This window comes from Pipra filicauda, unplaced genomic scaffold, assembly GCF_003945595.2.
Source record: "Pipra filicauda isolate LSUMZ 115617 unplaced genomic scaffold, ASM394559v2 scaffold24_size8852520_pilon, whole genome shotgun sequence".
In the NCBI taxonomy this organism is placed as follows: domain Eukaryota; kingdom Metazoa; phylum Chordata; class Aves; order Passeriformes; family Pipridae; genus Pipra; species Pipra filicauda.
In genome coordinates this window covers 8,461,845-8,487,411 of record NW_024104365.1, presented here as the reverse complement: position 1 = coordinate 8,487,411, position 25,567 = coordinate 8,461,845, and the positions used below count along the sequence as shown (strand labels likewise).

General features: G+C 48.8%; 1 protein-coding gene and 4 non-coding genes across 5 annotated transcripts; 3 read left to right on the top strand and 2 right to left on the bottom strand.

The window, feature by feature from the left end:
* Positions 1-12,196: 12,196 nt before the first annotated feature.
* LOC113999039 (gallinacin-11-like) lies at positions 12,197-17,527 on the bottom strand. The gene is made up of 5 exons (XM_039381954.1): positions 17,520-17,527; positions 16,994-17,053; positions 14,013-14,119; positions 12,962-13,090; positions 12,197-12,444 (listed from the first exon to the last, which is right to left on the bottom strand). The coding sequence occupies exons 1-5, from the start codon at positions 17,525-17,527 to the stop codon at positions 12,317-12,319; spliced, it is 432 nt and encodes a 143-aa protein (XP_039237888.1). The 3' UTR covers positions 12,197-12,316.
* Positions 17,528-20,718: 3,191 nt separating this feature from the next.
* On the top strand, positions 20,719-20,790 carry TRNAW-CCA. Its single transcript has one exon. It is a non-coding gene; the product is annotated as a tRNA-Trp (tRNA).
* A 927-nt stretch (positions 20,791-21,717) lies between these two features.
* Positions 21,718-21,790, top strand: TRNAR-ACG. Its single transcript has one exon. It is a non-coding gene; the product is annotated as a tRNA-Arg (tRNA).
* A 795-nt stretch (positions 21,791-22,585) lies between these two features.
* On the bottom strand, positions 22,586-22,658 carry TRNAR-ACG. The gene has a single exon. It is a non-coding gene; the product is annotated as a tRNA-Arg (tRNA).
* A 976-nt stretch (positions 22,659-23,634) lies between these two features.
* On the top strand, positions 23,635-23,706 carry TRNAW-CCA. The gene has a single exon. It is a non-coding gene; the product is annotated as a tRNA-Trp (tRNA).
* The last annotated feature ends 1,861 nt before the right edge of the window (positions 23,707-25,567 follow it).

Sequence of the window (25,567 nt, the reverse complement as noted above, 5' to 3'; positions counted from 1 at the left end):
CAGTTGCTCCCGGCGCCAGGCTGGGTAGAGGCAGACGTGTCTAACCCCTGCCTCCTCCTGCGGCAGCGCCTGCTCCTCTGAAGGGCCAAAAACAGATGACATCACCCCCTCGTCGTGTCCACCCCCTCCAGCATCTCTATCAGCCCCACGGAGAGGCGTGTGCGCGGAGGAGCGAGGAGGAAGAGGGAAGGCAGGGGGAGGAGGTCGGGGGAAAGGAGGGAAGGCAAAGGCTGGAGCTGGAAGTTGGTTACTTTGGCAAAGAGACAAGGTTCTGCAAAACTTCACCGGCTAGACTTCAAAAAGGTGGAAAAACTGGAGGCTCGTTTCTGGCAGGTCTTGTTATCAAGGGGAGCCTTATCTCCCGATGGGAATGATGGCTCCTGTGAGCCGGAGTGGCTGCTAACCTCTGGCTGAGCTCTCCGAGGGCCCCGTGGAGCAGGACCGTCCGTCAACGGAGAGGAGGAGCATCCAGGAGAGGGGACTGCATGAAGGAATTGCCGCCGTATTTGCAACCTGCAGATCTGGGAGCAAGGACGGGCTATTCCAGCACGGAGCCCACAGGAGCCCAGTCCCTCGCTGGTTCAGGAGGAGGAATCTTTCCTTGCTCACAGTCCAGGCAGAGATAGGATAGATCTCCACTGGCTGACAACTGTCAGCTGGTTTTACTGGTTTCCCTGTTTCCTCCAGGACAAGACTGGTCCCCCTGGGTTAGATAGCAGAGTGGGTTTAGGCTGAAGCCACATGTGTAGCTGGAGGTTTTAGGGTGGGAATTAAGTCCACCTCATTGCTTGCATGTCCTAGATACCATATAATGGGTGTTTTCCAGAGAGGAATCTTCCAGCTTTTCTCTCTGGGAGACTTTCATATCCTGTCAAGCCATCTCTCTCCTCACACCTTCAAGACATCTCTATTGTTGCTCACCCTACACCACCTCCTTGCCACCTCACCACCTCCAAGGTAAAGACTTGCTTCTGGGGTCCTGCTCCAGACCACATCACAACAGGCAATTCCTCTTCCTTCTTAGCTCCACAGTCAACAACATTTACTCCCTGGTGAGGAGCTGCTGTAAGTGAACTTGGCCTTGGCCCATTCCCACTCATAATTCCACTCAATAGATCAGCATATGCAGGAAAAGAGGCAGTGATGTCCCTCATGTGATGTGAGTGGCATCTATTTGGGTCGGAAGAGACCTTTAAAAGTCATTTAGTCCAAACCCCCTGCAACGAGCAGGAACATCTTCTGCTAGATCAGGTTTGATTATGTGAGTTATATACCCCGGTTCACCTTGTTGTTTCTGTGGGAGAGGAAGAGGCACTTCTGGAGGACAAATAATACCTCTGTCTTGGATTCATCTCCTTGAAAGTATGGATCCTGCCATGGCCTTTCCTGAAGAGAGCAAGAAACTGAGTTTGAGAAAGGCTGGGCCTGAGACAGGGGTAGAGGAATGGGCTAGAAGAGAGACTTGGGCAAGCCCAACAGACCCCTCTCTTGCTGCCACTCTGGAAAGACACCCCTTGGTCCTGTATCACACCTGTCAGCCTTGTGCAGATGTTTTGGACACCCCAGTGCACCTCAAGCAGCATCAAACCCCAAGTACAGGTCAGGATGGTCCATCCCAGAGGGAAACACGGCTGCATTCAGGACCCAGAAGGACATAAGAAACCAACAGGTTTATTGGTGATGGACAAACCAAGCGTGGAGGTGTCCGAGAGCAGATCCTATGTACAGTTGTGGTTGCAGGGTCACCGGGCTGGTTCTCCTGGGGTGCTGGGCTCTGTCCTGGTGGGACCACTCTCACCGGCAGCAGCGCTGGCGGCCGTTCGCGCAGCTCCCTTCCCAGCGCTCCATGTGGAAGCAAAGCCTCCGGCAGCGGCCACGGTTGTTCCTGCACTGCTGGCTGTCTGAAAGGCCTCTGGCTGCTGGGGAAAGAGGGCAGGAGACCTGATTAGGAGACGTGAAACCCAGTCAGAGCCCCACTGTGTTGGTGGATGAGCAATGAGAGGCTTTCAGCTGGCAACAGGGAAATTCGGCTGGATCCACGGTGAAAGTCAGATGTGCTTGGGAGGAGCAACTCCCTCCTGCAAGCACTGGGAGTCTCCTAGCAACTGGCCTAGGTGAGACACTCAGGTTTGGGTTGGCTAAGTCAGGTTAGATGAGTTAGGTGAGGTGCATCCCTTGGACAGCATCAAAAGATAGAGAAATGTCTTTTGGAACTGGTGTTTTATCTATTGGTTTGTTTGATTTTTTTTGTTTGTTTATTTGTTTCTTGATGTTTTGGGTTATTGTTTGCTTGGACTTTCTAAGTCTTCCTGTTTTGATAAGCAGGGTATGTGCTGCTTCTCTTTACAAATAGCAAAAACACCAAGTTTGGGGGTTCTGAAGGGATGCAATGATACCTTTCCATCACCAGTGGAGTGGGCAAACCCTTCTCTCTCCCCTCTTTATCCCTAGGACTTAAATAAATGAGAGCATAAACAGGCTAAACAAGTAAATCTGCTCTTCCTTGTTATCAGGTTTGATGTCTGTTAAAGTGATACCACCATAGTCCTGGTAACATAGTGACCTTACACCTGAATATAAGCTGAATTCCTAACATATATATGCAAACAACCAGTGAAAATACCAAACTAAGGAATGTTTTTCTATTAAAACAAAATCCCAAAAGAAGGCAGACAGACAAAAAAGTAAACTAGCAGTCTTTCTCCCTGCTTTTTCCCCTGAAAGATGGCTTTGACTTCATAGAATCAAAGAAACACAGAATGGTTTGGGTTGGAAGGGACCTTAAAGATCATCTACTTCCAACATCCTGCTGTGGGTAGGGACACCTTCCACTAGACCAGGTTGCTTCAAGCTCTGTCCAGGGATGGAGAATCCACAATCTCTCTGGGCAACCTGTACCAGGGCCTCACCACCCTCACAGTAAAGAATTTCTTCCTAATATCTAATTTATACCTTCCCTCCTTCAGCTTAAGACCATTCCCCTTGTCCTGTCCCTCCGGGCCCTTGTCCAAAGTCACTCTTCTGCTTTCTTGGAGCCCCTTTAGGCTCTGGAAGGGGCTCCAAGGTCTCCCAGGAGCCTTCTCTTCTCCAGATGAACACCCCCAGCTCTCCCAGCCTGTCTCCAGAGCAGAGGGGTTCCAGCCCTTGGACCATCTCTGTGGCCTTCTCTGCACTCGCTCCAGCAGCCCCACATCTTTCTTGTGTTGGTGCCCCAGAGCTGGAGGCAGCTCTGCAGGTGGGGTCTCACCTGAGTGGGGCAGAGGAGGAAAATCATCTCCCTCAACCTGCTGGTCATGCTTTCATTTTCATGCATTTGCCACCTCTGTATTCTACTCAAGGAGAATTTCATGGGATTCTCCTTGTTTTGTGGAGAATGAGGTTTGCATCATCTTGCTGGCTTAGGCTCAGCATTTCTGGGTGAGTTTTGAGGCAATGGGGAGGAGGGAATGTACAACCTGTGAACCTGGGACAGCTGCATCCAGGAACTTCACGGGGACCATCACGGAAGAAACTTGTTCCTTGGAAGCAAGAGTTAGGTCAACCTTGACTTGAGGGCCCTGTCTTGTCCTTTTCTCCCTCAGGGTAGGAACCTGTCTTTGCTCTCTCGAATTCCTGCAGAAACCCCTGTGAGCATTTTGTCCTTACCCGGAATGTCCTGGAGGAGGAGAATGACAATGACTGCAAAGAGTAGCTGGAGGATCCGCATGGCTCGTGGGTGGAGGTCCCACCACGGGGAGGAGTGAAGGGAAATCCTGGATTTATAGTGCCCTGAGGGGTTGTGTAACACTCCCGGAGTGGAGGGAACTTTGTCAGTCTCAGGTGCATTTCAACACAACAGCAAACAATTGCACGGGGTGTGCCCGCTCTTGGTCACACCACGTTACAGGCAAAAAAATTAAGGAAAAATGAAGAAAAACGAGAAGGAAAAAAAACAAAAAGGGAAAAAAAATAAAAAAGACAGGGTTCTGTCAACAAATAGCGCTGAGCACTGGGGAGTCTGCTACTGCTTGCTGCTGGAGACAGGATGTTGAGGCTGACCCAGTCTGGCTCTGTGTTTGTAGGCTCCAGCATGTGATGTTAAAATTCAGTCCAAGTGTTTGCAGTATCAAAGTGTTGGGTTTTGGTTTTTTTTTTTTTTTTTTATTTCCAACTCCCAGTCTCTGTGTTTAGCACTGACAGAGTCAGGTGTGAAAAAATCCAAAGTCTCCTTCTCAGCACTCCCCAACACACAAAGTTGGCTTGAAAATAATGGGATCCTTAAAAAAAAAAATCAAAGGTCTGTCTCTCTTTCCCAGCTTCCAGCTGAAAAGAGGCTGATTTCCAAGGTTTTGTTTACAGCTGTCAAGAAAAATGGCAATTTAGTATTTTATTAATTTCTGCGTTTATTAAATGGGAAAGCTGGGATTCCTGCAATACTCAGGAGCATTAGGAAAGCTCGTGTATTCCAGCTGTCCCAAGAAAGCTGGCAGGCTCTCAGGTTTGTACTAGTTCTCCAGGTCAGTTCTAGGAAATCAGTAGAGGTGTGACCTGTGTTTCAACTTTAGAAAACAACACAAAGCAAACAACAAGCAGAAATCTCCCCCAACCAACAACAAACAGAGGAAGAGGAAATAAAAACTTTATAAAGGTTTCTTTTTACAGCAAGGACAGAGCCCAGGCCATCACCAAGTCTTCTGTTTTCCCTTAATTAGTCACTTTGGTGGCTTTTAATTTGCAGGCTGGATGCCATGTGGTGCTGGAAAATGTAAAGCCCACGTCCTTCAGGCTGCTTGAACAGAACAAGGATCACCTTCATCAAACAGAGCAGATAAGGGGCCTTCACCAGCTGGACTTTGGCTCACGGGACACCGAGCACTGAAACAGGGTGTCGTGTAAACTGGCCGTGCACGACCTGGGGATGGAAAATGGTTCTGGAAAACCGTCTGTGGGAGGGTTGGCTGCAAGGATGTGTGTAGAGCCTCTCTACAAGTGTTGGTGTTTTGTCTATTTGGTGGTACTGCTGGGTGCAGTGCGTGGAAGACCATAACCCACGTCTGAGGATCAGCATCTCCGATGTGAGAGACAGTGCAGTGGGATTTCTTAGAATCATAGAATGGTTTGGCTTGAAGGAGACCTTAAAGACCATCCAGTTCCGACCCCCTGCTGTGGGTAGGGACACCTCCCACTAGACCAGGTTGCTCCAAGCCCAGCCCAGCCTGGGCCTGAACACCTCCAGGGATGGGGAGTCCACAACCTCACTGGGCAGCCTGTGCCAGGACCTCACCACCTTCACAGCAAAGAACTTCCAAAGGAAAGAATTTAGGCAGAGTTTATCTAACAGAAAAGAGATTGCAACTCTTGAGCTGCAGCCCAGGCAGGGAGGAGTGTGTGGATGCTCATCTGAGTGTCCTGCTCTGAGTGTGTGACCTGAACATGTGTGTGCAGGCAGCTTGACGTGCTCCAGGGATGATGTTTAGAGCAGAGCCAGAGGACCATGTGGCCGTGATGTTCCCAGTGATGGATGGCAAAATGCCATGTTTTATCTCCAGCTCAGCTGCTCTCCTGTGGTGGGAGCAGCACCATCGCAGAGGGTGAGCTGTGCCTGGAGATGTTTGGATGCTGCAGGCTCCACAGGACCAGGATGTGTCCTCCCCACCACCACAAGCCCCTGCTCTGCAGCTCTGGTACATGGGTTGAGTTGCAGAACGTGCCTTGGGAAAAAAAGCCAGAACTAGACAGTACCAACAAAAAACAGATTTCCTCCAGAAATCAGGGGCAGGAAATTTCTGTCCCCTGGGCAACTGCTTGAACAACAGCTAGTCTTGCTCCCTCTGGCATGGTCCTGATGCTGTGTTGGCCTCAGCCTCTGCTGAGCCTACTGGGGCTGGCCCAGCAGCCTCCTGCCTTTTCCTGCTTCCCAACCTGCCACCAGATGTCTTGTTTCAGAGCTCACCATGCACAAAGGCTCATCTGTGCTCAGAGACACGCAGCACAGAAATCATCTCCTGGGCGCTTGAGAGGTTCAGAGGCTGGGGAGGAGTCAAATCAACCTGCATCCACCCTATAGCCCCAAGCTGGAAGGATGTCTCCACTGACTTCATCTGCCTTTGGGTCAGGATCTCAGCAGCATTATTTTAAATGAATCCTGGTATAAATTGATGCCAGCGGTAGCAAATCCTTTGGTGAATGAACCCTTGCCAGCTTGTGACGCCACCTCCACCTCCACATCCCACCTGTGGCTTTTTACCAAACCCCAAGCCAAGCAGGCACTGATAGAGCCTTGCAATTTAGCCAGTGAAAAAATGACCATGGGCTCAGCCCTGGACTCAGCCCTGGCCCAGAAATCCCCCATGACCTTGGGCAGGCTCTCGTTACAGACCACTCTTCTTGGCTTCCTCAGAACTCGCTCCAACAGGTCCGCGTCTGTCTCACGTTGAGGAGTCCAGAGCCAGACACAGAAAATGTTGTTCTTTGCCCCAGAGTACATGGACAGAGCATACCTTGTGTTCTCACAGCTGAATTCTCCCCACCAGCTGCATGACCACATTCAGATGCCAGTTGTCTATTACAGATGATTCCTGGAATGTGCCCACCTCCAAACTGTGCCAAGGAACAGCTTGGCCAAGGACTCCTTTTGCTGACAGCACATGAGAGTATGCACTGATGCCTGAGCCTCATGTGATTCCATTTACTTATGTAGATACAGTCTCTGAATGCCAGAGTATTTTATCTCCCCAGCACACCCCTGGAGCTGGCTATGAGATCTTTCACTCCACAGGAGGTGGAGGAGCAGCCACGTGAGCAGGTGGAATGTGACCCCCTTTCTCCTGCATGGGGATGAAAGAAAAGCTGGGCATGCAGGTGGTTGCATTGGTTTGTGTGGGATTGCCAGGGATGTAAGAGACAACCTGGGTCTAAGGGGTTGCCCACAGCTATGGAACCTCAGCTCCTCCAAGCAGGAGCTCATCCAACCACCGTCCTGCTCCTGATTCCACAGCTCCAGCCACAATGACGTTCTTAGGGCAGAAGTGGAGTATTTCACCTCTGTCTCACTCCCTCTGCCAAACAAACACTGGCCTGTTGCCTGGGAACAGCAAACAAATTCCAGCGAGGGAATTCATGCCATGCCTTGATGAACTAACACCCCCAGCTATCCATGAGGCTTGTGCTGGTCGACAGACCATGCATGAGGGTGGGGATCCATCCTGACTGCCTGTATGGCTGCAGGGACCCCAAATATATGACTCAAGATGCCTGGATGGGTTTTGCATCTCCCTTAGGAGCTGGTGTAGGTCTGATAGGGTAGTACTAAAGAATCCCTATTTCGTAGCCTTCTGAGTTCTATCAGGTACAGACAGCTGGAGTTCAGAGCTCAGCAAAGCCATTCCCACAGAAATCCTCCCCTCCATTTGGCTTTCTCCCATGAGGACAAATCCTCAATGTGTTTTCAGAGCTAACTTCTAGCATTGTTTAAATTCTCACCAGCCTGCATCTCTCAAGGGATCACAGACTTCACCTTCTCGTTATTTCTGCCACCCTGTCTTGCCCCTTAGCTTGTCTGACTGTGCCATCTACTCCTACGTGCAAACCTGCAGGTGAAGGGTTGGATTCAGCTGAATCCACTGACTACATGTGAGTCTACACTCTGGGAAACTGTCCCTGTTGGGCAGGACTGGTGGTCTTGCATGGAAATCCTCTGGCAAAGGGTCACACTAGGGATGGCTTTTATTGAGTGCTTCAATAATGAATATTTTTTGGCTTTTGGGTTTAAAGGATTGGAAAACAGTGTTTGAGTAGGAGTGTGGTGTCATGAACATCTCTGTGCTGAGTGGATGAAAATGGTCACTCAGAGGAGTTTAGTAATGCCCTGCCCATGGCAGGGGGGTTGGAACTAGATGATCTTAAAGGCCCCTTCTGACCCAAATCATTCTATGAAAATTCTATGATTTTTTGGGGGGGTTATTTCCAGCCAGATCAGCAAGGAATGGAACACGCAGACTCAGAAGAGTGGGACCATGCTAAAGAGATTATGCCTTCTGTCAGCAACCTACATTTTCATTATTGCTAGAGGGACAGTTTTGCCTATAAACTGAGCATTTCTACCTTTCCTGATTGAAAACTGACTGGCCAGCAGGTCCAAAACATATCAGAGGCAGAAGGCCCAGTGACCATCAGGGAGATGCGCAAGGTGAGCTGCATGAGCCCATGTTTCACTTCCTTAGGAAACCAGGCTGAACCATGGTGGGTGAACATTCTCAGATAAGGGGCACAAATAATGAACTCTGTGGATGAATGTGAGAAATAAACAGTTTAATTTGGAAGAGTGCCTTGATTTAAAACCCTCCCTGTGCTGTCCTCGTACATCAGTGTGCGTCAGAGACAAGGGTTGGATCTGGGGAGGAATTTGGATCTGGGCTCAGCCCAACACTGTTTCCAGCACTGGTTCCCAAGCCAATAGCCAGGTCTGGGTAATCTGGCTCTCCTGAGGGTTCATCCAACTGCAGGGGATCTCCAGGGGAGTGCTGGAGAACAGTTGGGCTGCTCATGGATGAATGGAGACACTGGAATGAATGAATTGTTGGATCTCTGGCGATGGGTCCTGACCCTGCTGAGGGCAATGGGAATTTTCCTGTTTGATTCATCAGAGCAAGAATTTCATCTCCCAGGGAGGACTTTTCCCTGGCTCTGACCAGTGCCTCAGCAAACTGGCATAGCTCTCTCATTACATCATTGTTTTCTTGCTTTCACAGAAATGATTGACCCAGAGAGAAATATTTTACCTAGAAAGGAGACCAGGAGCTGACAAAGGAAGGGGAGTGTCAAAATTTCATGCTGAAAAGACACAGAAGGGCTGAGAGTAGACTTGGACAGCTAATGGATTTAGGCTGATGGAGCTCACAGGAAGAAAGCTGCTAGGGGTAAAGAGGCTAATTTCCTTGGGACTATTGCTGGGTGACCACAGAGGAAAGAAAGAGCACCAGAAATGCAGTCCATTGCTGGACAGGGCAGCCTGTCAGGGGCAGTGGGACACAGCTTTCAGATCCCCTCCCCTCCATGTTTAAAACAAGTAAATCTGTGCTCTCAGGAAAAACATCCTTCCCTATGAGGGTGGTGAGGCCCTGGCACAGGTTGTCCAGAGAAGCTGGGGCTGCCCCATCCCTGGAATTGTTCAAGGCCAGGTTGGATGGAGCTTGGAGCAGCCTGGGACAGTGGAAGGTGTCCCGGCCCATGGCAGGGGTTTGGAATGAGATGATCTTTAAAGTCCCTTCCAATCCAAACCATTCTCTGGTTCTATGATTGCCTGTAAGATCCTGGCACAGCCCAGAAAGGAAAAGTGGATATGGGGGCTCTTGCCCAAGAAACACAGACCACACTTGATTTTATGTCAAACCAGGTTGCTTTTGCACCAAAAGTGATGCCAAAATCGCTGTCCCAATTACAACTGTTTTCTCTGGGAAGGGAAATACAGAGTCACCCTGCTCTGCTGGGAAGGCGAGGGCTGCTGTGTTCACTCTTGGTCAGTGGGAGAGGGAGGGGGTCTTACCTCCAGCAACTTTGCCAGGTCACAGACAGGCACTTGCTGCTCTCTTAAACTTCAAGTTTATTATTTTCAGGTAAGGAGAAAGGCAATTTCTCATCTGACTGTGACAGGTAACAACCACAGTCCCAAAGGGGTGATAAACAGTTTGGGTGGCCCCAATTTCTTCTTGTCACAGTGTTTCCCTGGAAGCCACAGCAAAAGCGAAGTGTTCAGGAGTTCAGGAGCGAATCCAAAGCCATGTTCTCCCAGGGGAGCAACAGTGACAGAAACCACAAGATCTCCTTCCCAACAGCTGCTCCTGCCTTATCAGTGGAGCCTGCAGCTCTCTGGCTCCTTTGGAAACCTTCAGCTCTTGGTGGTGGGGGGTGGCAAAGTTTTGCAGCAGAGAATGATGGGCTCAAAGCAGAACTGAGCCAGGTATTCACCAGAAATGCAGCTTCCAACTCTGCACAAGCCCCCTTCGTGGTTACAGCTCTCTGGTCCATGAGCATCTCCTGTACAAAGAAGCAGCAAGTAAAATCAGTGGGTAAATCATGGGGCTCCCTGTGGCACTTTGTGCCCAGCCAGCCAAGCCAGCACATGGAGCCTGGGCATCCCCATCCCACAGGACAGCTTCAGACGTCCATGTTAAAAATCCCAAGTTGCAGAACCAAACTCCCTGAAGGAAAATTTTATCATGATTTTTTTTTTCAGGACGCTGGCAAAGACTGTGCATGGGAGGTCGGGGTGGTTGTCCTCGCCCTGCCAAGGAGGCAACTGCAGCCTGAGGAAAGGTAGGAATATTCTCCCAGAGCACAGAGCATCTCCTCTAGGGCTTCTCCTGCAAAGGCAGTGAGCTGCCCCATTTTCACAGCGTCTTTCTTAGGGGGGATGGAATTAGATGACCTTTAAGGTCTCTTCCAACACCAGTCATTCTGTGATTCTATGAATCCCTGCTCATTTTTGCGTTACCCCAAGAGATTAAATCATGCATTTTGCCACCCAGAAACCTGAGGACACCTTTCCTCTGTACCTATAATATTATACAGTGAGGAAAGATTATCCCTGTTCCAGATCCCTCTGTTTACCACCCTTGGCCTTCCTGGTCTTACCGTGCTGGGTCAGGGAGATGAAGATGAAAATGAACATAAGAATCCTCATTACTTTGGCTCTGCTGGAAGACTGCAGGGCTGAGTGTGAGATTGTGCAGAAGCCTCTGTGTGCTGCTGGCATGCTGGGTGGCATCCGTGGAGAGGGAAAGAACAGGCAGGAGTTAATTATATTCCAGTCTCAGAAGTAACATCTGCTGCTGAGCAACCCTTTGTGTCGTTCTGACCCAGTGCTGTGGCTCCAAACAATGTTGACTTGCTTCACATTCACTGGTTATCGGCTTCCCTGATTCCCCTCTCCCTGGAAGCTGGTATTTTGGACTGGTAGGGTGCCAGCTGGGAAAAGAGTCTCAGAGGGATCCTCTGCCCTTCACCTGCAGCCAGCAAAGTCCTGGGAAGTAATGAGTGGGAGGGAGGCAACCTGCAAGGGAAGACTCCTGAGGAGCTGCAAAGAGAACGGTGCGGGCTGGGAGTGATTTGTTTTTCATCTGAGCTCGTGTGAATATTTTGTCCAGCTGAAACCTGGGTGTGATTTTTTTTCCAGCTTTGGCTTCCGAGGAATTTGGGAGGCTTCATTCCTGAGTGTAATGGTGGAGGAGGTGGCTCAGCAATGCACCCTGTGGTGGTAAATCTGTGATAGATGTGCAACTCTTGCTGTGAAATGTGATATTCCTGCTGCCCCACGTGGCCCTGCTGTTTGCTGTCCCTTCAGCTGTGGTAATGTCACTGCTGTGTGAACACATCCTAAACTGGATGGCTGAAAGAGCAAGGTTAAGATTTCCCTTCTCTCTATAAAAAAACAAATTAAACAACATAGCTGGAATCATAGAGTAATTTAAATTGGAAAAGACCTCTAGGATAATCAAGACCAATCATTCCCCAGCACTGCCAAGCCCACCACTAAACTATGTCCCCAGGTGCCCACTTACACATCTTTTAAATCCCTCCAGGGATGGTGACTCCACCACTGCTCTGGACAGCCCATTCCAATGCTTAACCACTCTTTCCATGAAGAAATTCCTCTTAATGTCCAACCTGAACCTCTCCTGGCACAGCTTGAGGCCATTTCCTCTTGTTCCTGGTTGCCTGGAAGAAGAGACCAACTCCCACCTGACTACGGTCTCCTGTCAGGTAGTTTTAGAGAGCAATAAGGTCTCTCTTGAGCCTCCTTTTCTCCAGGCCAAACAGCCCCAGCTCCCTCAGCCACTCCCTGGAAGTGTTCAGTGTTCAAGAAACATCTGGACGTGGCACTCAGTGCTCTGGTCTGGTTGACAAGGTGGAGATTCGTCAAAGGTTGAACTCAATGACCTTGGAGGTATTTTCCAGCCTAAATGGTTCTGTGACTCCCTGACTAATTGTCCCCAATCCTGTAAAACATCCAAGCATAACATCAACCTGGTAAGTAAGATTAGGCTGGTAAATAGGCTTAGTGGATGTGGTTTCCAAGGATGCAGCAGCAAAGCTGTGTGGATTTCTGTGTGTGGGTGTAATGGAGAGACATTCTGCCTCTTTTCGTAGGTACACAACTGTTATACCTGTTTATTTAGCATTTATTGCCTTTGTTATATAAAGAAACATATCACCTCTAGTTAATTACACATTTTGCATGTTGAGAACACCAGACATGTCTAAAACACTAGAAAAAAAGCCTCGGTTGTTTTCTTGGCCATGCATTTCTGTTGTTTTCTACAATTCCATGAGATCCTTGTCACACTTCTGTGCAGCACTTCCATCCCCTGCGAGGGCAGAGTCCCACTTGCTCTTGCAGACATCTGATTTCTGGGGGTACACAATGACCCCCCTCCTCTTGACAAATGTGGAAGTTTGATGTCGTGTCTGCAATTTAGAGGATATAAGTCAGAGCAAAAAAATATGACACTGTCATCTGAACCAGCTCATACATCAGAAATTGTTGGGAAGTGGTGGTTACTGTGTCTCCAAAAGCAAAGGCACAAAGATGGACTTTGGGGCTTATCAAAGCACTTCTGTAAAAGAGTGAATTTAAGACCTGCTTGGAAAAGAATTAACTGAAGGAGGGATATTGTAAAGGTGTGAAGAAAATGCAGAATGTTTACATTTCAGGTAGGTGGCACTGAGTAAAATTGTGAGGGAGGAAGCTTTAAAACAAACAGAAGGAATTCCTAATGTAAGGTGGGAGGGGAAATCTAGTAAGGACTCTTAAACACAAAGATTCCTAAATATAAAAATCCTGAGCTGGAAATTCCTGAAATGAGATGAGTGTTAAGGCCCTTCCAACCCAAACCATTCCATGGTGCTATGATTTGGAGGCAAAGAGGACAAGTTTTGCTGACTTTAGTCCTCTCCTGCCTGGGCAGGGTCCCCACACACACACCTATGCAGCAGGTTTTCCGACGCCGGTAGCAAGTTCCAAACGCAGCAAAAGGCTTCGGGCAGGATTTCAAATGGAAGCAGTAGCCATGGTATTCCAAACAATGCTGGGTGTCCTTGGGCAAGCCGAGACCTACAGGAGGAATGGGATTCCCAGTTGTGCTGCAGGATCAGTCCATTCTCATGGGTCTTCCTCCTGCTGAAACCCCGCAGCTCCCACTTAGGGATCTGATACAAATACCCCCAAAACTCAGGGCAGCTTTTCCAAAAGTCCTGAGAAACTCATGGGACCTCACAGGACTCCAAGGAGAGCTTTTGTACAACTAGAGTGAAAAGCAGATGTTGATGACAAGTTTCTGAACCAAACATTCATGCTGTAGAAGGGAGTGACAGCCCAGCCTTTGGATGCTTCTAAGTTCTCGGCCTGCAACGCTGCAGGCTGGTCATGCAAGGGACAGCATGGTGAAAACCTGCCCTGGGAGGTAACTGTGACTTTAAAAAGCCCCAAAAAGTGGGATATGGCCCAATTAAGGGGGACAAGCAGTTTGCCTGGTTCCTTCCTTCTCCAAAAGCCTGACTCCAGAACGAGGAGTTTCATTGAGCGTGATGAACATGTAGAAGAAATATGAAGAACAGAATCAGAAAACTAGTGCAGCTGAGGGGCAGAGGAAGGGGAAGCAGAATATTCAGAGAGCTGAAGTCAGCTTTGCTGGTGTAGCTCAATTTGAGTAATAAAATGGAATATCTCTGCTTTCTTCTGCCCTACACAAGGGAGAAAATTTCTAACCCTGGATTAGAAGAGGCAGATGATTTCCATGGTATCATGTTCCAATAGTGACACAAAAAGACATCAAAGAGTCATAAGAAACCAACATCTGGTGAGGAGGTTCAAGTTTGACACCTGGTCACCACAGGTTCATTTTTCACTTCTACTTCTAGAGTGAGAAATAGGGAACTGCTCTAACGAAAGGAGCTGAAGAGCATGTTCTGCACCACCACACAAGCAAGTTGTGCCTCCTACACAGGCAGAAACCAGCGTGGGTCTTGCCCCTTACCTGGAACAGCCTGGAGGAGGAACAGGAGAAGAGCCATGAGGCAGGAGAAGAGCTTCATGGTGGAAGGTCTCAGCTGCAGCGTGGAGACAGGGCCACAACACCAGAACCTTTGAGCAGGGGAGGAGGGAGCACTGTGGCATTTATAGGGCTGTGGGAGCAGGGCTGGCTGTCTGGGGGACCTTGGCAGGGGTGAGTGTGGAAGGCAGCGAGTTCAGTCTGACCTCTGCACACGGCTAAGCCTGAACAATGGCACAGGGTCATGAAAGCAAGTGGAGAAATGACTACACCTCCCTGCCTGACCACTGGGAGGGCTGGTTCTCAACACTGACCCACCTGAGAGTGTCGTTGCTTGTTGACTTCAAAGATCAAGGTGTTGGTAACGGACAACCTGGAGGAAATTAGTAATCGTTTGGTGGGAGAGAAGGCAGCTGGAATATCAGAGGATCACCATAGAATGGTTTGGGTTGGAAGGAACCCTAAAGATCATCTCCTTCCAACCCTGTGCCATGGGCAGGGAGACCTTCCAGTATCCCAGGTTGCTCCAAGTCTTGTCCATCCGGCCTTGGACACTTCCAGGGTTGGGGTAGCCACAACTTCTCTGGGCAGCCTGTGCCAGGGCCTCACCTCCCTTATAGCCAAGAATTTCTCCTTAATATCTCATCTATCCCTGCCCTCTGGCAGTGGGAAGCCATTCTCCCTTGTCCTGTCTCTCCAGGCCCTTGTCCCAAGTCCCTCTCCAGCTCTCCTGGAGCCCCTTTAGGCACTGGAAGGGGCTCTCAGGTCTCCCTGGAGCCTTCTCTTCTTCAGGCTGAATATCTCCAGCTCTCTCATCCTGTTTCCATAGCCCACGTGCTCCAGTCTCTCCTCACTCCATGCTATTATTAAAAGTCCCTCTCCAGGTTTTTATAGGCCCCTTCAGGTACTGGAAGGTGCTACACTGGCAGTGGTCAGTGCTATGTTCAAATAGATGTAGACATCTAATATGGATGTGGCTGCATTGGAATGAGATGTTCAATGACTGATTCTAGGACACAGATCACTTGTTTAGTTGTAGTGGGACCTTAGGATCCAACACACGTGAGGAAACCTTTGCTGTAGATACTTGTACTTAGCTGGCCAAGCCCAGAGCTCACAGGGTTTCAGTTTGAATGGATTGTTGTTTTATGGAAAACACGTGTCAGTCAGAATGCACCAACCTGCACTTCTGCAAAAATGCTCACTTGGTTTCATAATGTATTTAAATAAAAGCATGTGGAAATTGCCAGAAAGTCTCCCCAAGGCTGAGTATGTCAGCTCTCACATTTCATATCCTCAAATCTGAGCTTCGAGCTCAAAGCTCTGAGCAACTTGGTCTAGTGAAAGGTGTCCCTGCCCATGGCAGGGGGTTGGAACTGGATGATCTTTAAGGACCCTTCCGACCCAAACCATTCTGTGATTCTATGAACAATCCTGCCATGCTCCGGGAACAAGATGTTACAGGAATCTAGAATTAACAGCTTGGTTTGCGCTTGGGCTGCCAGGACTTCACTCCCATGGAACATACTGTATTATTATTAAAAATGCCATTTTTCTACTAAGAAAATTAAGATGTTTCCATCTTAGTAGCTGTCAGCACTGTGGGTTCCTGCACCTACTGCCTGAAGCTGTTGTTCAGCCCCCGAGTGCCTATAAACAAGAAATGAGTATTTGACTCCTCTTTGTTTCAGGAAATGCTTTGTCACTTTTCTGGCTTTTCAAGGATAATCTGACAAAGAAAAAACATTTTCTTTTTCTTCACAGCACCTTTCAGAGAACGAAATACAATTATTTCATATGTTTATGGGTGAAATGGTCATTATCCTTCATTTCTTTCTCTTGGGAACCACTGTTACATCACAGGATGTACAGCAGGGTCATACTTTCTCAGTTGCCCAGAGAAACTGTGGCTGCCCCATCCCTGCAAGTGTTCAAAGCCAGGTTGGATGGGCTCGGAGCAACCTGGGATAGCAGAAGGTGTCCCTGCCCATGGCAGTGTGTGGAACAGGATAGTCTTTAAGGTTTCTTCCAACACAAACCATTCTGTCATTCCATGACTATGATACATGAGGTGAAGATGATGAGTTTGCAGATGTTATGAGCAGCACCTTTACAGGTGTACAAAGAGCAGAGTACGGGTGAGATTCATGACACAATCTTCCCAGGGATCTGTCCACACATAGTTTGAATGGTGTTACCCAGAGTCATGTGGAGGTGGCAGCTGACAGCACAGGTTCTCCCTCAGAGCAGAAGAAACCAGCTCACTTACTCGAGCCTGTTTCTCTACTTGATATTTATTGATGTTGTTCTGACCCAGCAGCCCTGATACCAACAATATAAACTTCCCCCTCAGCTGCTGTGCATTGTTCTCTGCCTCCCTGGTTTCTTTGTTAGCTTTCCATTTCAAATTTGCAGGTGCCATTGAGTCTCCTGAGCAGCAGAGTGGCAGGAGAGATGTTTATGTCCATTTTCAAGTACTCCAGAAAAAGGGGTGAAGCAAAGACCCTGTCAAGAAACCTTCAGCTGGCTCAGGTTCCCACTGAAGCCAGGGAGATCCTACCTGAGATATTCATCTCAGCTCTCAGACAGCATCTGGCATTGTACTTTGTCAGACTGGAGCAGAAGTCCAGCTTTCTAACTCATCAATTGTCTTTAAAAAATGGTCCTGTTCTGTTCAATGATGGACTGAAAATGCTGTTTTTTAAAAAAAAAAATTCATGAGAAATTAAGGACAAATTCAAAACCTCAGTTGTGTTAATAATCTGGTGGAAGAGGAGTGCTTGTCCAGTAATCTTACATTCAGAATCGTTCCTTCTGATTTCCAGCCATTGCACATGGATGTCCTCACTATGAGGCTCTGAGTGTTTATACAATCACACCCCCCCTTCAAATTATAATCAGAAATTCTATTCTAGGTAAAAAAATCTTCAGATTTCAAGTGACATCTCATTCTGCCTCATCTGCACTTCATTTGCTCTTGTTTGTTCTCCTCCTTTCCCAGGTTATTCCAGAGAAGAGACGTGGTTCTATATGGATCACAAAAGAAATGCTTACACACAGGTGAAGTTTGTCCCTTTGCCTAATGATATCTTACAAGGAGCTGCTGAGGGAGCTGGAGGGGCTCAGCCTGGAAAAAAGGAGACTCAGAGGTGGACTTCTTGTGGGTAACAAGTGATAGGACAAGAGGAAATGGCCTCAAGCTGTGCCAGAGAATGTTTAGATTGGATATTAGAAACAAATTTCTTCATGGAAAGCTCTGTCAAGCATTGGAACAGGCTGCCCAGGGCAGTGGTGGAGCCATCAGCCCTGGAGGGGTTTAAAAGCCTCATAGAGGTGGCACTTGGGGACATGGGTTAGTGGTGGCCTTGGCAGCGCTGGGGGAATGGTTGGACTCAAGGACCCCAGAGGTCTTTTCCATTCTCAGTGACTCCATGATTCTATGACCTGCAGCTGAGGGTGGAGAAAGTCAAGAACCCTCCAAGTAGTCAATACTTCCTCATGCTCAGTGTTGCAATAATCACAGAAAGGCCTGTTCTCAGTTCCTGTTCCCAGTTTACCAGTGGACAGGAATACTGGAGGTATTTTTTCCTGCATTTCCATGCAGGGTGTAAAAAGGTAAACAACTGCAGAATTCTGAGCAGGGTTTGAATCACTATTTTGGTAATTATTAGTATGAATCACCCATAACTGGAGATCTTCAGCTTTGAGGCTTTTGGGGGTGAATGTTTTACATTAAATACAAGGAAATTATATGGGAGCTTCCCCTCACTCCACTTGAGATGTCTACACTTTGGAGCCACTCATGTACCCAGTGTCCTTTCTATTCCATTCGACTCATCCAGTGCTTGCTTCTCTCCACTGTCTATGAAGGGAATGCAGAAGACTGGTTCAGGTGGAGGGATCTGTCAGCCTCCAAAAGATGTGGGAGGAAACCTATCCCAGCTATCTGATGTAATGTAATCTTCTTGCTTTCCCTGAGAGTCAATGGAGATACAGAGACTTCCAGAGGAGACTTCCATCACATTTGAGAGGTGTGTCTGAGGGATAGACAATCATAGAGTCATAGAAACATGGAATGTTTGGGTTGGAAGGGACCTTAAAGATCATCTCGTTCCAATCCCCTGCCGTGGGTAGGGACACCTTCCACCATCCCAGGTTGCTCCAAGTTTTGTCCAACCTGGCCTTGGACACTGCCAGGGATGGGGCAGCCCCAGCTTCTCTGGGCAACCTGTGCCAGGGCCTCACCATCCTCACAGCCAAGAATTTCTTCCTATTATCTAATCTAAACCTTCCCTCCTTCAATTTAAGACCATTCCCCCTTGTCCTGTCACTCCAGTCCCTTGTCCCAGGTCCCTCTCCAGCTCTCTTGGAGCCTCTTTAGGCACTGGAAGGGGCTCTAAGGTCTCCCCAAAGCCTTCTGTTCTCCAGGTTAACGCTCCCAGCTCTCCCAGCCTGTCTCCAGAGCAGAGGGGCTCTGGTTCAGTGATGAATTTAGTGGCCTTCTCTGCATTTGTTCCAACAACTCCATGTCTTTCTTGTGTTGGGGGCCCCGGAACTGGAGACAGCACTGCAGGTGGGGGCTCAGCAGAGCAGAGTAGAGGGGGAAGAACAGAGTAGAAGGGCCTGATGGCTTTGGATAATGAGGACTAAAGGTAAATCCTTTAGTGATCTTTCTTTTGTGGAGGAAATCTTGTTAATCTGGTCTGGGACTCACATCCCTTTGAGAGGAAGGAAGGAAGGACTTCTCTTTCATTTTGAAGTTTTCAGTCAGTGGGCCTGGGGTATCCCTGAATTAACCTGGGACACTAAAATTATGGGAAACATCTGCTTTCCCCAAGAACTTATCCAGATTTTCATTATGGCAATGTAAATCAGGAGGATTTGATTGCAGTTGAGGTGCTGTGCTCCTCAAACTAGCTGGAAACCTAACCTTATTTATAACATTTTAAAGAGTTGGAAAGGGACACTGGGGGGAATGGGGTGTTCTGCTGGGAAATCTGGAAATTTCAGTTTTCTGTCAAACTGATATCAAACAACACTATATTCTACTTAAAAATACAAATGAACACAGGAAAGCCAAGTGTCCATAAAGGTCTTCTGCATCTCTTCAAAGCATTCTGTGACCCAACAGTCTAACACAGTAATACACTCCTGTGGGGAGACACCTACTTGAAATGGCCACATCTTTGGGCTGACTTCCACCCTCAGGCAGGATTCAGCTACCTGAACATAACACCATAACAAATATCCTGCTGCATCCAAGATATTGCATGGAACAGAGTCTGTGGGATACTCAATATTTTTGAAGGGACAAATAGAGACCAGGCAGCAGATCCTGTAACACAACACTAGATACCTGAATTTAGGCAGCTGAATCTCAGCTATTGTGTCATGCAGTTGGAAATTAAGCAAGTACCAGAGTGGGATGGATGAGGAGAGGTGCCACTGGGGGTGCTCAGCAGGGAAAACTGGGGGGGGGAAGTCTAATAGTGACCATTGGGACTAATAACCAAAAAAAAAATGGGCTCTGGGGAAAAAAATTCTGTATGTCTAGGAAGGAAACAAGGTGATTGTCCAGTCTGGCCTAGGAATGGAGGGTCCTTCACTAAGCAAAACCTATCTCCAGCCTGACTTGCAGCTTGTGGAGCCCATGAGCTGGTTCCTGGCTCCCTCTTGTGGGAAGAGCTACTGGAGGAGGCAGGGACCTTTGCTTAGCTGGAAAGGTAAAAGCAAGAGGAGATGCCTCTTTGCTCCATCTTCAGCATTGATAACCCACAGAGTAAATGTGTGACTATTATTAATATGTTTGGAGAGTGGGGGTGGGTTTTTGGTTTCAGACATCGAATTTTAGGCACTGGAGGGAGTCACATTCAGGGTAAGTGTATAACTATGAAGTTAACTTTTTTCTAACTTCATATAATTTTATAACATTTCTATAACTTTAAAAAACTCCATAACCGTAGTAATACTGAGACCTCTTCTCTGGCCTGGCTGTGGGCAGGATTAGGTTGAGTCAGGCAGGAATCTGCAGGTTCTTTCTCCGTTGCACAGCTTTTCCCAGCCCCTGCCTGTATTGTGCCCTCACCATGTCCCTCCCCAGCCACCCTGGTACCCAGCAGACTGTTTTCCAGCTTGCTGGGGTGGGAGTGGAGCTGGAGAGGAGGGAGAGAGGTTTCACCTCCCTTGTCCATGACAATCTTCCTTCCTGAGGCAAGGACTCCAGCTGGCCAGAGCTGGTGGTCAGCTTTGCCTGCACTGGTGGAGCATCTTTCCTTCCTTGCAGACAGTCCAGCTGCCATTTCCAGCTAACACAGGGCTGTGGCTGGGGCAGGACATCAGGAGCTGGACCAAGCCCATGGATGTTTTGCTCTAAACACTGTCCATGACTATTTCTGGGTACATACTCAAAGCCCACCCGTGGTCCCCCCCGGGCCACCATCCTCCTTTGCAGCATCCCTGAGCCTGGTTCCTGCCTGCAACTGATCCTATAGATCCCCTCGTCCCACCCTGCATGCTCATCCTGCAGCCTGGACTGATCTCTGCAGCCAGATCTTGACCAACATCCCCTCAGGTTGCCCCTTCCCCTCCATAGCTACAGCCCTGCTCCTGGGGTGTCTGACCCTCCTGGGGTGGTCCCCATGGAAAGGACATTCCCACCACCCAGCCTGGGGTCCTTGGATCCCTCAACCCCGACCTCGTGGCGCAAGGGCAGCGCGTCTGACTCCAGATCAGAAGGTTGTGTGTTCAAATCACACCGGGGTCACACCTGGGGCGCCACCAACACCCCTCTGTTTTTCTGGGGGCCTTCTCTGTGGGAGGGGCACTGGGCAGCTCTAGTGGGACACCTCTGGCATGGGCTGTGTGAGGAACACGATGCCCAGAGCTTGCCTTTGAGCCAGGAGCTGTGACAGAGTGAAGAGTTGTGGTAGGTGTCTGCCACAATTTGTCTCACGAAGGAGGTGAAGTCTTCCTCAAGAAAATGCTGGGAGCTTTTTTACTGCAAGCTCAGTCACTTCTGGAGGATCTGGACAGCAATACTTGCCTGGCAGGGTAACATGGAATGGTAGTCAGTCCAGGGGATTCCTTGAGGTGAGTCAAGAGTATTTAATCAGTGTAGGATTATGGAAAATGGGACAAGTTTCTGATGAACAACATGAGAAGTTTTTTTTTTTTCAAGAAGATTAAGAAAGACCAAATGGAGAGCTCTAGTTTGGGCAACCTCAGCTCAGGGCCAACATGAAGACTACAGAAGCAATACTACTGAAATCCAAGCCCAAATGAAAGGATGTGAAAATGACTGGAAAGAGTGACCACGGATTTACCAAGGGCAGGACACTCTTGATTAGAGTGATAGGTTTCAGTGAGGAGGTGATTTCCATGATGGTCAAGAGAATACCAAGGAATATAATTTAACTTGGCTTTGGTTTGACCTCTGATGGGGTATCACAGACATGTCACTGCAGCAGGACACAGACACAGAGCAGCTGAGCTGAACCCAAAGACAAAGTGAAGTGGCACGACCAGGGGACAAAGGTGCTGGGGTCACAAAGTAGTTGGCAGCCCAGCTGATGTCCTTCCCTGCCTGATGCTGCACTGGGTGTTGGTTGGTGTCTGTGGTGGGCACAGAGGAGGTTCTACAGAAGGAAGGACACGGGCAGGCTGATGGGGACATGGGAATGACGAGGGGAATGGGCCAGTGGCGCAATGGACAACGCGCCTGACTACGGATCAGGAGATTGCAGGTTCGACTCCTGCCTGGCTCGACTCTTTTAGCCCAGGGAACTTCCTCCTGCTCCCTCCATCAGGACCTTCCTTCTCCTGCCCATCATCCCTCCTCCCAGGCCTTCTGCAGGGCAAAGTGCTGGGCTGTCCTCTTACCCTGCAGGAAGGAAAGAGTCCCTCCAGACCTCATGGCCTCCAAAAGGGGCAGAGCTGGGACCCACACCACAGCCAGGGGCACCACAGCAAGTCCCTCAGCAGAACACAGATGTCTCCTGAACTGCTGCCCTGCAGGCTGGGCAGACCCAGCGCATCCAGACTGTCCTGGCACCTCATGTACTCTGGTCCTCAGCCCCCTTTGAGGTTCACATTGGTCTTGCTGCTGTTTGTCAGTGCCTTGAAAAGTTCTGCTCTGGAAGGAGTGCACTGCTTACAGCTTTGATGTCACAAAATGATGTTCCTGGGATGCTGATACCAGAGAGATGAACAAAAAGCCTGGAAGAGTAAGGAACTCAAGAAGGCAGCTGTCCTTTGTCACCTCCACAACAGCCAGGCAGTTTCAGGGCAAGCCAGGCAGGAGTTGAACCAGCAGTGTCCTGATCAATAGTCAGGCATGCTCATAGTGCATTGTGCCACTGCCCCCAGCCTCTGGTCCCACCTGCTGACCCCATTGTGCCCCTTTTGGAGGCCATGAGGTCTGGAGGGACTCTTTCCTTCCTGCAGGGCAAGAGGGCAGCCCAGCACTTTGCCCTGCAGAAGGCCTGGGAGGAGGGATGATGGGCAGGAGAAGGAAGGTCCTGATGGAGGGAGCAGGAGGAAGTTCCCTGGGCTAAAAGAGTCGAGCCAGGCAGGAGTCGAACCTGCAATCTCCTGATCCGTAGTCAGGCGCGTTGTCCATTGCGCCACTGGCCCATTCCCCTCGTCATTCCCATGTCCCCATCAGCCTGCCCACGTCCTTCCTTCTGTAGAACCTCCTCTGTGCCCACCACAGACACCAACCAACACCCAGTGCAGCATCAGGCAGGGAAGGACATCAGCTGGGCTGCCAACTACTGACCCCAGCACCTTTGTCCCCTGGTCGTGCCACTTCACTTTGTCTTTGGGTTCAGCTCAGCTGCTCTGTGTCTGTGTCCTGCTGCAGTGACATGTCTGTGATACCCCATCAGAGGTCAAACTAAAGCCAAGAAAAATTATGACCGAGGAAGAAATTTCTTTAAAGAAATCTGTTATATTGTCTGAGAGTGTTCTGCCCTTGGTAAATTCATGTTCCCTGTTTCCAGTCATCATCACATATTTCAGGAACATTCCTTTCATAGTCTTTATTTGGGCTCTTTGGTGACTGAGCCTGCAGTTACAAGATTCTTCACTTTTCAGAGGAAGCCTTCACTTCCTTCAGCTTCTTCATGAGGCAAACCATGGCAGACACCCACCACAACATCAGTGACCTGGCTGAAGGGTGAGAGCCCAGGGAGGGATGGGGCAGAGGGGCAGAGTGAACTGCATGGATCCAGGAGATGTAGGGGCAGATTCCATCCATCACCTGGGAAGGTGACCCCAGTCAGGCTGTGTGAAAGGCATGAGGGTCCCTCCTGCCACAGGAGATGGATCCATCTTCCAGGTGAATGGGGCCTGTTTCCCCAGGGAGATGCTGGCATGCCATCCCTCCTGTCCCTCTGGAGACAGCATGCCCAGGTGCCTGTTTCTGCAGGGCTGCTCTGGGCAGTGGTAATTTTTGGCCTTCTTCCTCTGAAGTATCTCATTTAGAGCCCTCTTCATTCAGCAAGGCAATAGGCAAAGATGGTCTCACTCCTGTCAACTCAAATTTCCCTTCCCTCAAAGAACAGCCCAAAGTCTGGGATGACATTTGGGGGTACAGTGTCCCATCCCTGACCTCGTGGCGCAATGGCAGCGCATCTGACTCCAGATCAGAAGGCTGTGTGTTCAAATCACACCGGGGTCAGCTTGTCCCACCTGTGGAATGTGAGATGGGCACCTCAGGAACAGTTGTTTTTGTCCTCCTGCTCTATTCCCCACAGCCCTGGTGAAGGGCAGTAGATGAGCCATGGCAGAGTGGTCTTTCCTTGCTGGACCAATGTTTGAAGCATCTGGATAACTCCAGCCTTCCCTTATCCTATGTTTGCAAAGGTGACAGGATTAGTGAATATCTCAGATGTGGCTTCTTGTCTTGGTATCACTTCTTCTGGTTCCAAACCCCATATGGAAGGTAAGGGCGTCTGACTTCAGACAAAGACTTGGACAAAAGCCCAGCCTGCAGTCTCCTGATCCAAAACAGGGCACGTTATCCATAGCAACACTGGCTCTTGTGAGCCTGGCACATCATGGCAACACATTCTCTTGATGCCAATTGTGTTTTCTGCCCTCCATCTTACCCCTGTGCACTCTGAGAAAACTCCAGGTCCATCTGCTCTGCACCCTGCTGTTAGGTGGGATAAGATCCCTTTGCTGATGAACCAAGGCAGGCAAGGCCTCGGGATGCTTCCAGTGCCGAAAAACTCTTACGTGTATGTTCTCCCATGACTCCCATTCCCACTGAGGTGATGAACGCAGATCTGAGAGCCCTTATCCCACGGCCCTGCGGTGCTGATGTGTCACCGATGGGTGGAGTGAGCGCAGGTTCCCTCGGTGTTTGACCTCACGATGTCGCCACCTCGCTGTTTTCAACGCCGCGGAATCACAGAACCATCGGGGCCGAAAAAGACCTCCGAGTTCATTAAGTCCGACGTCCCCAGCTCTCCCGAACACAGAGAAGCGAGGGGAGCACTCAAGGGCTGGTGAGACGTCTCCTGACTGTGGATCAAACACACACAGCTGTAACGTGGGGAAAACATTGCAGCTGGAATGTGTACCTGATGAGCCCTGTGTGTGCAAGTCCATTCTCTCAGCTGCTTATTGCTGGGAAGGATTTGTACCGCCACTCTGTCTCTATAATGTGATTTTTTTTGTCTCTTTGACTTCTCAGAATGGAAAGAAACTCAGGTGTTTCCTTTTGCAGACCTTCCACAGCTGAAAAAAACCCAATATAGTATCATTTTCTAGATGCTGTTCCTGGGAGTACTGGCACACTCTTGAAAGAATGATATTTGGTAAGAAGTATCATTCTGGTATGCTTCTCATTAGAAGTATTATTTTCACTTCCAGCCACTGGGAACAGTTTTTTACATTTCACAAAAAATGCTCAATTTACAATTATTCTTACTTTTCAATGGGTTGAACTCTTCTGACTTTTTAAAGCCTTTTTTTATAAAGCAGGAGCTACTTGAGTCACAATTTAGGGAAGAAGGTGTCCCTGCCTCTGGCAGGGGGTTGGAACTAAATGATCTTCAAGGTTGCTTTCCAATCCAAACCATTCTATGATTCTATGAAGAGCTGGCTGGTGATGAGGTTTAATCAAAGGGATAGTTTAACAGAGAGCAGAACTTGATGTCTCCCATGTAAATTGTCATAATTACTTAATAACCAAGTTATTTCATAATTTAGACACTCTCTGAATGCTTCTAGTTAAAATATTCTGTCTTGAATAACCAAGGAAATCTTTGAGGCCTTATCAAATGGGGAAATGTGAGGTAGAAAGGCTTAAAATATTCCAAAAAGCTGTAAATCTCAGCAACAAGTGCTCTTTTATATATAACTTTATTTCCAGTTCTTAGGAAATTGTGATTAGTCCCATTGAGGTCTGTTGTACAAAGCAGTTTACTCTAAATATTGACATACAAGTATCTTGACCAGAGGAGGATGTGAACCCTGTGAGCACAAGCCCTGCTCTCCTGAGCTGGGACCCCTGCACACAGAGCCAGATTGGG

Excerpts from the sequence above, each read along its gene's own strand:
- LOC113999039 (XM_039381954.1), bottom strand. Across the intron at positions 14,120-16,993 it reads AACAAACAAGAGCAAATGAA|GTTCTGGTGTTGTGGCCCTG; the intron begins GTGCAGATGAGG and ends CCCTGCTCAAAG. Across the intron at positions 13,091-14,012 it reads CCTCCTCCAGGCTGTTCCAG|GTCTCGGCTTGCCCAAGGAC; the intron begins GTAAGGGGCAAG and ends TTCCTCCTGTAG.